This window comes from Petromyzon marinus, chromosome 66 (assembly GCF_048934315.1).
Source record: "Petromyzon marinus isolate PM22_M1 ecotype Great Lakes invasive population chromosome 66, UKy_Petmar_22M1.pri1.0, whole genome shotgun sequence".
NCBI classification, from domain to species: Eukaryota; Metazoa; Chordata; class Hyperoartia; order Petromyzontiformes; family Petromyzontidae; genus Petromyzon; species Petromyzon marinus.
Genome location: NC_133732.1, coordinates 10,981,940 through 10,992,735, shown reverse-complemented (window position 1 = coordinate 10,992,735; position 10,796 = coordinate 10,981,940). Strand labels below are relative to the sequence as shown.

Genomic DNA, 10,796 nt, shown 5'->3' with positions numbered 1-10,796 from the left:
GGTGGTTAGTGGTAGTTAGTGGTGGTTAGTGGTAGTTAGTGGTAGTTAGTGGTAGTTAGTGGTGATTGGTGGTGGTTGGTGGTAGTTAGTGGTAGTTAGTGGTGGTTGGTGGTGGTTGGTGGTAGTTAGTGGTAATTAGTGGTAGTTAGTGGTGGTTGGTGGTAGTTAGTGGTAGTTAGTGGTGGTTAGTGGTGGTTGGTGGTAGTTAGTGGTAGTTAGTGGTAGTTAGTGATAGTTAGTGGTGGTTGGTGGTGGTTGGTGGTAGTTAGTGGTAGTAAGTGGTGGTTGGTGGTGGTTGGTGGTAGTTAGTGGTAGTTAGTGGTGGTTGGTGGTAGTTAGTGGTAGTTAGTGGTGGTTAGTGGTGGTTGGTGGTAGTTAGTGGTAGTTAGTGGTAGTTAGTGGTGGTTGGTGGTAGTTAGTGGTAGTTAGTGGTGGTTAGTGGTGGTTAGTGGTAGTTAGTGGTAGTTAGTGGTAGTTAGTGGTAGTTAGTGGTGGTTAGTGGTGGTTAGTGGTAGTTAGTGGTAGTTAGTGGTGGTTGGTGGTAGTTGGTGTTAGTTAGTGGTGGTTGGTGGTAGTTAGTGGTGGTTAGTGGTAGTTAGTGGTAGTTAGTGGTGGTTAGTGGTAGTTAGTGGTGGTTAGTGGTGGTTGGTGGTGGTTAGTGGTAGTTAGTGGTGGTTAGTGGTAGTTAGTGGTAGTTAGTGGTGGTTAGTGGTAGTTAGTGGTAGTTAGTGGTAGTTGGTGGTAGTTAGTGGTAGTTGGTGGTAGTTAGTAGTAGTTAGTGGTGGTTAGTGGTAGTTAGTGGTAGTTAGTGGTGGTTAGTGGTAGTTAGTGGTAGTTAGTGGTGGTTGGTGGTGGTTAGTGGTAGTTAGTGGTAGTTAGTGGTGGTTAGTGGTAGTTAGTGGTAGTTAGTGGTGGTTGGTGGTGGTTAGTGGCAGTTGGTGGTAGTTAGTGGTAGTTAGTGGTAGTTAGTGGTGGTTAGTGGTAGTTGGTGGTAGTTAGTGGTAGTTGGTGGTAGTTGGTGGTAGTTGGTGGTAGTTAGTGGTGGTTAGTGGTGGTTAGTGGTAGTTAGTGGTGGTTGGTGGTAGTTGGTGGTGGTTAGTGGTAGTTAGTGGTAGTTAGTGGTAGTTAGTGGTAGTTGGTGGTAGTTAGTGGTGGTTAGTGGTAGTTAGTGGTAGTTAGTGGTGGTTAGTGGTAGTTAGTGGTGGTTAGTGGTAGTTAGTGGTGGTTAGTGGTAGTTAGTGGTAGTTAGTGGTAGTTAGTAGTGGTTAGTGGTGGTTGGTGGTAGTTGGTGGTAGTTAGTGGTAGTTAGTGGTAGTTAGTGGTGGTTGGTGGTAGTTAGTGGTGGTTGGTGGTAGTTGGTGGTGGTTGGTGGTAGTTAGTGGTGGTTAGTGGTAGTTGGTGGTAGTTAGTGGTAGTTATTGGTAGTTAGTGGTAGTTAGTGGTAGTTAGTGGTGGTTATTGGTAGTTGGTGGTAGTTAGTGGTAGTTGGTGGTAGTTAGTGGTAGTTGGTGGTAGTTAGTGGTGGTAGTTAGTGGTGGTTAGTGGTGGTTAGTGGTGGTTGGTGGTGGTTAGTGGTGGTTGGTGGTAGTTGGTGGTAGTTAGTGGTGGTTGGTGGTAGTTAGTGGTGGTTAGTGGTGGTTAGTGGTAGTTAGTGGTGGTTAGTGGTGGTTAGTGGTGGTTAGTGGTAGTTGGTGGTAGTTGGTGGTATTTAGTGGTGGTTAGTGGTGGTTAGTGGTGGTTAGTGGTAGTTAGTGGTGGTTAGTGGTAGTTAGTGGTAGTTAGTGGTAGTTAGTGGTGGTTGGTGGTGGTTGGTGGTAGTTAGTGGTAGTTAGTGGTGGTTGGTGGTGGTTGGTGGTAGTTAGTGGTAGTTAGTGGTAGTTAGTGGTGGTTGGTGGTAGTTAGTGGTAGTTAGTGGTGGTTAGTGGTGGTTGGTGGTAGTTAGTGGTAGTTAGTGGTAGTTAGTGATAGTTAGTGGTGGTTGGTGGTGGTTGGTGGTAGTTAGTGGTAGTAAGTGGTGGTTGGTGGTGGTTGGTGGTAGTTAGTGGTAGTTAGTGGTAGTTAGTGGTGGTTGGTGGTAGTTAGTGGTAGTTAGTGGTGGTTAGTGGTGGTTGGTGGTAGTTAGTGGTAGTTAGTGGTAGTTAGTGGTGGTTGGTGGTAGTTAGTGGTAGTTAGTGGTGGTTAGTGGTGGTTAGTGGTAGTTAGTGGTGGTTAGTGGTAGTTAGTGGTAGTTAGTGGTGGTTAGTGGTAGTTAGTGGTGGTTAGTGGTAGTTAGTGGTAGTTAGTGGTGGTTGGTGGTAGTTGGTGGTAGTTAGTGGTGGTTGGTGGTAGTTAGTGGTGGTTAGTGGTAGTTAGTGGTAGTTAGTGGTGGTTAGTGGTAGTTAGTGGTGGTTAGTGGTGGTTAGTGGTGGTTAGTGGTAGTTAGTGGTGGTTAGTGGTAGTTAGTGGTAGTTAGTGGTGGTTAGTGGTAGTTAGTGGTAGTTAGTGGTAGTTGGTGGTAGTTAGTGGTAGTTGGTGGTAGTTAGTAGTAGTTAGTGGTGGTTAGTGGTAGTTAGTGGTAGTTAGTGGTGGTTAGTGGTAGTTAGTGGTAGTTAGTGGTGGTTGGTGGTGGTTAGTGGTAGTTAGTGGTAGTTAGTGGTGGTTAGTGGTAGTTAGTGGTAGTTAGTGGTGGTTGGTGGTGGTTAGTGGCAGTTGGTGGTAGTTAGTGGTAGTTAGTGGTAGTTAGTGGTGGTTAGTGGTAGTTGGTGGTAGTTAGTGGTAGTTGGTGGTAGTTGGTGGTAGTTGGTGGTAGTTAGTGGTGGTTAGTGGTGGTTAGTGGTAGTTAGTGGTGGTTGGTGGTAGTTGGTGGTGGTTAGTGGTAGTTAGTGGTAGTTAGTGGTAGTTAGTGGTAGTTAGTGGTAGTTGGTGGTAGTTAGTGGTGGTTAGTGGTAGTTAGTGGTAGTTAGTGGTGGTTAGTGGTAGTTAGTGGTGGTTAGTGGTAGTTAGTGGTGGTTAGTGGTAGTTAGTGGTAGTTAGTGGTAGTTAGTAGTGGTTAGTGGTGGTTGGTGGTAGTTGGTGGTAGTTAGTGGTAGTTAGTGGTAGTTAGTGGTGGTTGGTGGTAGTTAGTGGTGGTTGGTGGTAGTTGGTGGTGGTTGGTGGTAGTTAGTGGTGGTTAGTGGTAGTTGGTGGTAGTTAGTGGTAGTTAGTGGTAGTTAGTGGTAGTTAGTGGTAGTTAGTGGTAGTTGGTGGTAGTTAGTGGTAGTTGGTGGTAGTTAGTGGTAGTTGGTGGTAGTTAGTGGTAGTTAGCGGTAGTTGGTGGTAGTTGGTGGTAGTTAGTGGTAGTTAGTGGTAGTTGGTGGTAGTTAGTGGTAGTTGGTGGTAGTTAGTGGTAGTTAGTGGTAGTTAGTGGTGGTTAGTGGTAGTTGGTGGTAGTTAGTGGTAGTTAGTGGTAGTTAGTGGTAGTTAGTGGTAGTTAGTGGTGGTTATTGGTAGTTGGTGGTAGTTAGTGGTAGTTGGTGGTAGTTAGTGGTAGTTGGTGGTAGTTAGTGGTAGTTAGTGGTAGTTAGTGGTGGTTAGTGGTAGTTGGTGGTAGTTTTTGGTAGTTAGTGGTAGTTAGTGGTGGTTAGTGGTAGTTGGTGGTAGTTAGTGGTAGTTAGTGGTAGTTGGTGGTAGTTAGTGGTAGTTGGTGGTAGTTAGTGGTGGTTAGTGGTAGTTGGTGGTAGTTAGTGGTAGTTAGTGGTAGTTGGTGGTAGTTAGTGGTAGTTGGTGGTAGTTAGTGGTGGTTAGTGGTAGTTGGTGGTAGTTAGTGGTAGTTGGTGGTAGTTGGTGGTAGTTAGTGGTAGTTAGTGGTAGTTGGTGGTAGTTAGTGGTAGTTGGTGGTAGTTGGTGGTAGTTAGTGGTAGTTAGTGGTGGTTAGTGGTAGTTGGTGGTAGTTAGTGGTAGTTAGTGGTAGTTGGTGGTAGTTAGTGGTAGTTGGTGGTAGTTAGTGGTGGTTAGTGGTAGTTGGTGGTAGTTAGTGGTAGTTGGTGGTAGTTAGTGGTGGTTAGTGGTAGTTGGTGGTAGTTAGTGGTAGTTGGTGGTAGTTGGTGGTAGTTAGTGGTAGTTAGTGGTAGTTGGTGGTAGTTAGTGGTAGTTGGTGGTAGTTAGTGGTAGTTGGTGGTAGTTAGTGGTAGTTAGTGGTAGTTAGTGGTGGTTAGTGGTAGTTAGTGGTAGTTAGTGGTAGTTAGTGGTAGTTAGTGGTAGTTAGTGGTAGTTAGTGGTGGTTAGTGGTAGTTAGTGGTAGTTAGTGGTAGTTAGTGGTGGTTAGTGGTAGTTAGTGGTAGTTGGTGGTAGTTAGTGGTGGTTAGTGGTAGTTGGTGGTAGTTAGTGGTAGTTGGTGGTAGTTAGTGGTGGTTAGTGGTAGTTGGTGGTAGTTAGTGGTAGTTGGTGGTAGTTGGTGGTAGTTAGTGGTAGTTAGTGGTAGTTGGTGGTAGTTAGTGGTAGTTGGTGGTAGTTAGTGGTAGTTGGTGGTAGTTAGTGGTAGTTAGTGGTAGTTAGTGGTGGTTAGTGGTAGTTAGTGGTAGTTAGTGGTAGTTAGTGGTAGTTAGTGGTAGTTAGTGGTAGTTAGTGGTGGTTAGTGGTAGTTAGTGGTAGTTAGTGGTAGTTAGTGGTGGTTAGTGGTAGTTGGTGGTAGGAGCAGCTCGTCAATGCAAGAGACTTGGAGTACTCAGCACTGAAACTCAGTCCTGAGACTCAGTCGAAAGACTCAGCAATGTGACTCAGTCTGAGACTCAGTACTGAGTCACAGTACTGAGACTCAGTACTGAGTCTCAGCACTGTGACTCAGTACTGAGACTCAGTCTAAGACTCAGTACTGAGTCTCAGCACTGAGACTCAGTACTGAGACTCAGGACTGAGACTCAGCACTGAGACTCAGTCGATACACTCAGCACTAAGACTCAGTCCTGAGACTCAGTCTAAGACTCAGTACTGAGTCTCAGCACTGAGACTCAGTACTGAGACTCAGCACTGAGACTCAGCACTGAGACTCAGTCGATACACTCAGCACTAAGACTCAGTCCTGAGACTCAGTCTAAGACTCAGTACTGAGTCTCAGCACTGAAACTCAGTACTGTGACTCAGTACTGTGACTCAGCACTGAGACTCAGTCTAAGACTCAGTACTGAGTCTCAGCACTGAGACTCAGTACTGAGACTCAGCACTGAGACTCAGTCGATACACTCAGCACTAAGACTCAGTCCTGAGACTCAGTCTAAGACTCAGTACTGAGTCTCAGCACTGAGACTCAGTACTGAGACTCAGTCTAAGACTCAGTACTGAGTCTCAGCACTGAGACTCAGTACTGAGTCTCAGCACTGAGACTCAGTACTGAGACTCAGTCCATAGACTCAACAATGTGACTCAGCACTAAGACTCAGTCTAAGACTCAACAATGTGACTCAGCACTAAGACTCAGTCTAAGACTCAGCACTAAGACTCAGTCTAAGACTCAGTACTGAGACTCAGCACTGCCCATGGACTCACCTCTGGACTCAGTCTCGATGGTGAGATGTGTTGAGCGGACTCCTTGGTAGCAAAGTAGCTGGTGCAGCCTCCACTCAGGTACTGGGGGGAGGGCAGAGGGGGGACAGTGGTGGAGGTGGTGGTGGGGGTGGAGGTGGTGGAGGTGGTGGTGGTGGAGGTGGTGATGATGGTGGTGGTGGTGGTAGTGGAGGTGGAGGTAGGTGGTGATGGTAGTGGTGGTGGTGATGGTGGTGATGGTGGTGGTGATGGTAGTGGTGGTGGTGATGGTGGTGATGATGGTGGTGATGGTGGTGGTGATGGTAGTGGTGGTGGTGATGGTGGTGATGGTAGTGGTGGTGGTGATGGAGGTGATGATGGTGGTGATGGTGGTGGTGATGGTAGTGGTGGTGGAGGTGGTGGTGGAGGTGGTGATGGTGGTGGTGATGGAGGTGGTGATGGTAGTGGTGGTAGTGGAGGTGATGGTGGGGGTGGAGGTAATGATGGTGGTGGTGGTGATGATGGTGATGGTGGTAATGATGGAGGTGGTGGTGATGGAGGTGGTGGTGATAGTGGTGGTGGAGGTAGTGATGGTGGTGATGGTGTAGGTGGTGGTGATAGTGGTGATGGTGGAAGTGGTGGTGATGGTGGTGATGGTGATGGTGGTGATGGTGGAAGTGGTGATGGTGGTGATGGTGGTGGAGGTGGTGATGGTGGTGATGGTGGAGGTGGTAGTGATGGTGGAGGTGGTGGTGATGGTGGTGATAGTGGTGATGGTGGACGTGATAGTGGTGATGGTGGTGATGGTAGTGGTGGTGATGATGGGGGTGGAGGTGGTGATGGTGGTGGTGGTGATTATGGTGATGGTGGTAATGGTGGAGGTGGTGGTGATGGAGGTGGTGGTGAGTGGTGGTGGAGGTGGTGATGGTTGTGATAGTGTGGGTGGTGGTGATAGTGGTGATGGTGGAGGTGGTGGTGATGGTGGTGATGGTGGTGATGGTGGAAGTGGTGATGGTGGTGATGGTGGAGGTGGTGGTGATGGTGGAGGTGGTGGTGGTGATGGTGGTGATGGTGGTGATGGTGGTGGTGATGGTGGAGGTGGTGGTGGTGATGGTGGAGGTGGTGGTGGTGATGGTGGAGGTGGCGATGATGGTGGAGGTGGTGGTGGTGATGGTGGAGGTGGTGGTGGTGATGGTGGAGGTGGCGATGATGGTGGAGGTGGTGGTGATGGTGGAGGTGGTGGTGATGGTGGAAGTGGTGGTGGTGATGGTGGTGGAGGTGGTGGTGATGGTGGTGATGGTGGAGGTGGTGGTGATGGTGGAGGTGGTGGTGATGGTGGTGGTCATGATGATGGTGGGGGAGCGGTGGTGTAGTGGTTAGCGCTACGCCGCCCTACGAATCCGGCCACCTGAGTTCGATTCCCGCTCACGGCCAACATCAGTGACGATTATCTGAACCGGTCCTGGGCCTCCACTAGGTCGACTTAGCCTCAAAATCGTGTGCCTCGCGCGGTGTAGCCCAGTAAACATCGCTAGCACTGGGGAGACAAAGGCGGTCGGGCGTGGTGCTGGCCACCCACCCCCTCGTGTACCGTGCCGGCCTTCATTGACGCTGGCTAACAGCACTTGTCCCTACAGCCCGTTACAGGCTACACGGGGGATCTTTGTCTTTGTGTGTGGTGTAGTGGCAGACCTCACGTTGAAGGTGAGTGGTGTCTCTGGGTGTGCGGTGTCTGTGTGTGTGCGGTGTTTGTGTGTGTGTGGTGTCTGTGTGTGCGGTGTCTCTGTGTGTGTGGTGTCTCTGGGTGTGCGGTGTTTGTGTGTGTGTATGGTGTCTGTTGTGTGGTGTCTCTGGGTGTGTGGTGTCTCTGTGTGTGCGGTGTCTCTGTGTGTGCGGTGTCTGTGTGTGTGTGTGGTGTCTGTGTGTGTGGTGTCTGTGTGTGTGGTATCTGTGTGTGTGTTTGGTGTCTGTGTGTGTGGTGTCTGTGTGTGTGTGGTGTCTGTGTGTGTGGTGTCTGTGTGTGTGGTATCTGTGTGTGTATGTGGTGCCTGTGTGTGTGGTGTCTGTGTGTGTGTTTGGTGTGTGTGTGGTGTCTGTGTGTGTGTGGTGTCTGTGTGTGTGGTATCTGTGTGTGTGGTATCTGTGTGTGTGTGGTGTCTGTGTGTGTGGTGTCTGTGTGTGTGCGGTGTCTGTGTGTGTGGTGTCTGTGTGTGTGGTGTCTGTGTGTGTGTGGTGTCTCTGTGTGCGTGGTGTCTGTGTGTGTGGTGTCTGTGTGTGTGGTATCTGTGTGTGTATGTGGTGCCTGTGTATGTGGTGTCTGTGTGTGTGTTTGGTGTCTGTGTGTGTGGTGTCTGTGTGTGTGTGGTGTCTGTGTGTGTGGTATCTGTGTGTGTGGTATCTGTGTGTGTGCTGTGTCTGTGTGTGTGGTGTCTGTGTGTGTGGTATCTGTGTGTGTGTGGTGTCTCTGGGTGTGTGGTGTCTGTGTGTGTGTGTGGTGTCTGTGTGTGTGGTGTCTGTGTGTGTGTGGTGTCTCTGTGTGCGTGGTGTCTGTGTGTGTGTGTGTGGTGTCTGTGTGTGTGGTGTCTGTGTGTGTGTGGTGTCTGTGTGTGTGGTGTGTGTGTGTGTGTGGTGTCTGTGTGTGTGGTGTCTGTGTGTGTGGTATCTGTGTGTGTGTGGTGTCTGTGTGTGTGCGGTGCCTGTGTGTGTGGTGTCTGTGTGTGTGGTATCTGTGTGTGTGTGGTGTCTGTGTGTGTGCGGTGCCTGTGTGTGTGTGGTGTCTGTGTGTGCGGTGTCTGTGTGTGTGTGGTGTCTGTGTGTGTGTGGTGTCTCTGTGTGTGGTATCTGTGTGTGTGCTGTGTCTGTGTGTGTGCTGTGTCTGTGTGTGTGTGGTGTCTGTGTGTGTGGAATCTCTGGGTGTGTGGTGTCTGTGTATGTGTGGTGTCTGTGTGTGTGGTATCTGTATGTGTGCTGTGTCTGTGTGTGTGGTGTCTGTGTGTGTGGTATCTGTGGGTGTGTGGTGTCTCTGGGTGTGTGGTGTCTGTGTGTGTGTGTGTGGTGTCTGTGTGTGTGGTGTCTGTGTGTGTGTGGTGTCTCTGTGTGTGTGGTGTCTGTGTGTGTGTGTGGTGTCTGTGTGTGTGGTGTCTGTGTGTGTGTGGTGTCTGTGTGTGTGTGTGGTGTCTGTGTGTGTGTGTGGTGTCTGTGTGTGTGGTGTCTGTGTGTGTGTGGTGTCTCTGGGTGTGTGGTGTGTGTGTGTGTTTGGTGTCTATGGGTGTGCGGTGTCTCTGTGTGGTGTCTGTGTGTGTATGGTGACTGTGTGTGTGGTGTCTGTGTGTATGGTGTCTGTGTGTGTGGTGTCTGTGTGTGTGCGGTGTCTCTGTGTGGTGTCTGTGTGTGTGTGGTGTCTGTGTGTGCTGTGTCTGTGTGTGGTGTCTGTGTGTGTGGTATCTGTGTGTTTGTGGTGTCTCTGGGTGTGCGGTGTCTGTGTATGTGTTTTGTGTGTGTGTATGGTGTCTCTGTGTGTATGGTGACTGTGTGTGTGGTGTCTCTGTGTGTGTGGTGTCTCTGTGCGATGTCTGTGTGTGCGGTGTCTGTGTGTATGGTGTCTGTGCGTGGTGTCTGTGTGTAGTGGCTGTGTGTGTGTGTGGTGTCTGTGTGTGTGTGGTGTCTCTGTGTCTATGGTGACTGTGTGTGGTGTCTCTGTGTGTGTGTGGTGTCTCTGTGCGGTGTCTGTGTATGGTGACTGTGTGGTGACTGTGTGTGTGGTGTCTCTGTGTGTCTGTGTGTGTGCGGTGTCTGTGTGTGGTGACTGTGTGTGTGGTGTCTGTGTGTGGTGACTGTGTGTGTGTATGGTGTCTGTGTATGGTGACTGTGTGGTGTCTGTGTGTGTGTGTGGTGTGTGCGTTGTCTGTGTGTGTGGTGTCTGTGTGTGTGCGGTGTGTGTATGGTGTGTGTGTGTGTGTATGGTGACTGTGTGGTGTCTGTGTGTGTTGTGTCTGTGTGTGTCTGTGTGTGTGCGGTGTCTGTGTGTGCGGTGTCTGTGTGTGGTGTCTGTGTGTGTGTGGTGACTGTGTGTGTGTGTGGTGTCTGTGTGCGGTGTGTGTATGGTGACTGTGTGTATGGTGTCTGTGTGACTGTGTCTGTGTGTGGTGACTGTGTGTGTGTGGTGTGTGTGTGGTGACTTTGTGTGTGTGTATGGTGTCTTTGTGTGGTGTTTGTGTGTGGTGACTGTGTGGTGTCTGTGTGTGGTGTGTGTGGTGTGTGTCTGTGTGTGGTGTGTGTGTGGTGACTGTGTGTGTGTATGGTGACTGTGTGTATGGTGTGTGTGGTGACTGTGTGTGTGTGTGGTGTGTGTGTGTGCGGTGTCTGTGTGTGTGTGTGGTGTGTGTGGTGACTGTGTGTGTGTGATTGTGTGCGTGTGTGGTGTGTGTGTGTGTGGTGTCTGTGTGTGGTGTGTGTGTGGTGTGTGTGGTGTCTGTGTGTGTGTGTGATGCGTGTGTGTGTGGTGTGTGTGTGTGGTGTGTGTGTGGTGTGTGTGTGTGGTGTGTGTGTGACTGTGTGTGTGTGTGCGGTGTGTCACGTTGAAGCTGTGTGGGGCTCCCAGGTGGAGCTCTTGGGCGACGTGTCTGGGTGCCCCAGCGCAGAGTCTGTAGAACACGTGGTAGCCCCTCTCGCTGGGCGCCTGCGTCACGATGCGGGACTTCTCCAGCAGGTAGTGAGAGATGTGGGCACCAAACACCGCGTTCTGAGCCATCGGCAACACACACACAGACACACACACACAGACACACACGCGGAGATACAGAGTCACACACAGACACACACACAGACACACACACACAGACACACACATACAGACACACACAGACACAACAACCGCCATTCGCCACTAAGTGGCGGTGACGTCACCACGACGCTTGTGCCAGGCTATGTGCACCGTGAGGCCACGTGAAGTGTCGAACGCCCGCTGGCAGGAGGTCACTGGGCAGACCCAGGTGCCACGGGTCGACTGACTGAGATGACTGGCTGATGCACCACCTGTGCCCCCTACTGTGCCAACCCGCTGTGCTTTAGCCACCCGGCGTTCCGCTCGTTGTTGTGAGCGTCGCTCCTCCGCCCTCCGTTGTTGTTGGAGGGCGACTGCCTCCAACTGCCCAGTAGCATCCTTCACGAGCCTCCTCCACAGAGGCCGATCTTGACACCGCTGGTACCAGTCATCGGCAAGTCCACTCAGCTCCACGTCCTCCTGTACCACATCACTCCATCTCTTCTCTAGCCCGTGCCGCGCCCGTTTAGCCCCCTCGACCCGGCCGAACAAAAGCTGT

The 10,796-nt window shown here is 50.6% G+C and overlaps 1 protein-coding gene across 2 annotated transcripts in view; it reads right to left on the bottom strand.

Annotated features, from left to right (window-relative positions):
• Positions 1-8,639: 8,639 nt before the first annotated feature.
• Positions 8,640-10,796, bottom strand: part of LOC116957922 (uncharacterized) — a 41,287-nt gene continuing 39,130 nt past the window's right edge. For both annotated transcript variants that reach the window (XM_076054504.1, XM_076054503.1), the window contains exon 8: positions 8,640-10,216. In XM_076054504.1, the coding sequence (XP_075910619.1) occupies positions 8,738-10,216 (1,479 nt within the window). In that variant the 3' untranslated portion in view covers positions 8,640-8,737. The remainder of the gene's footprint in view (positions 10,217-10,796) is intronic.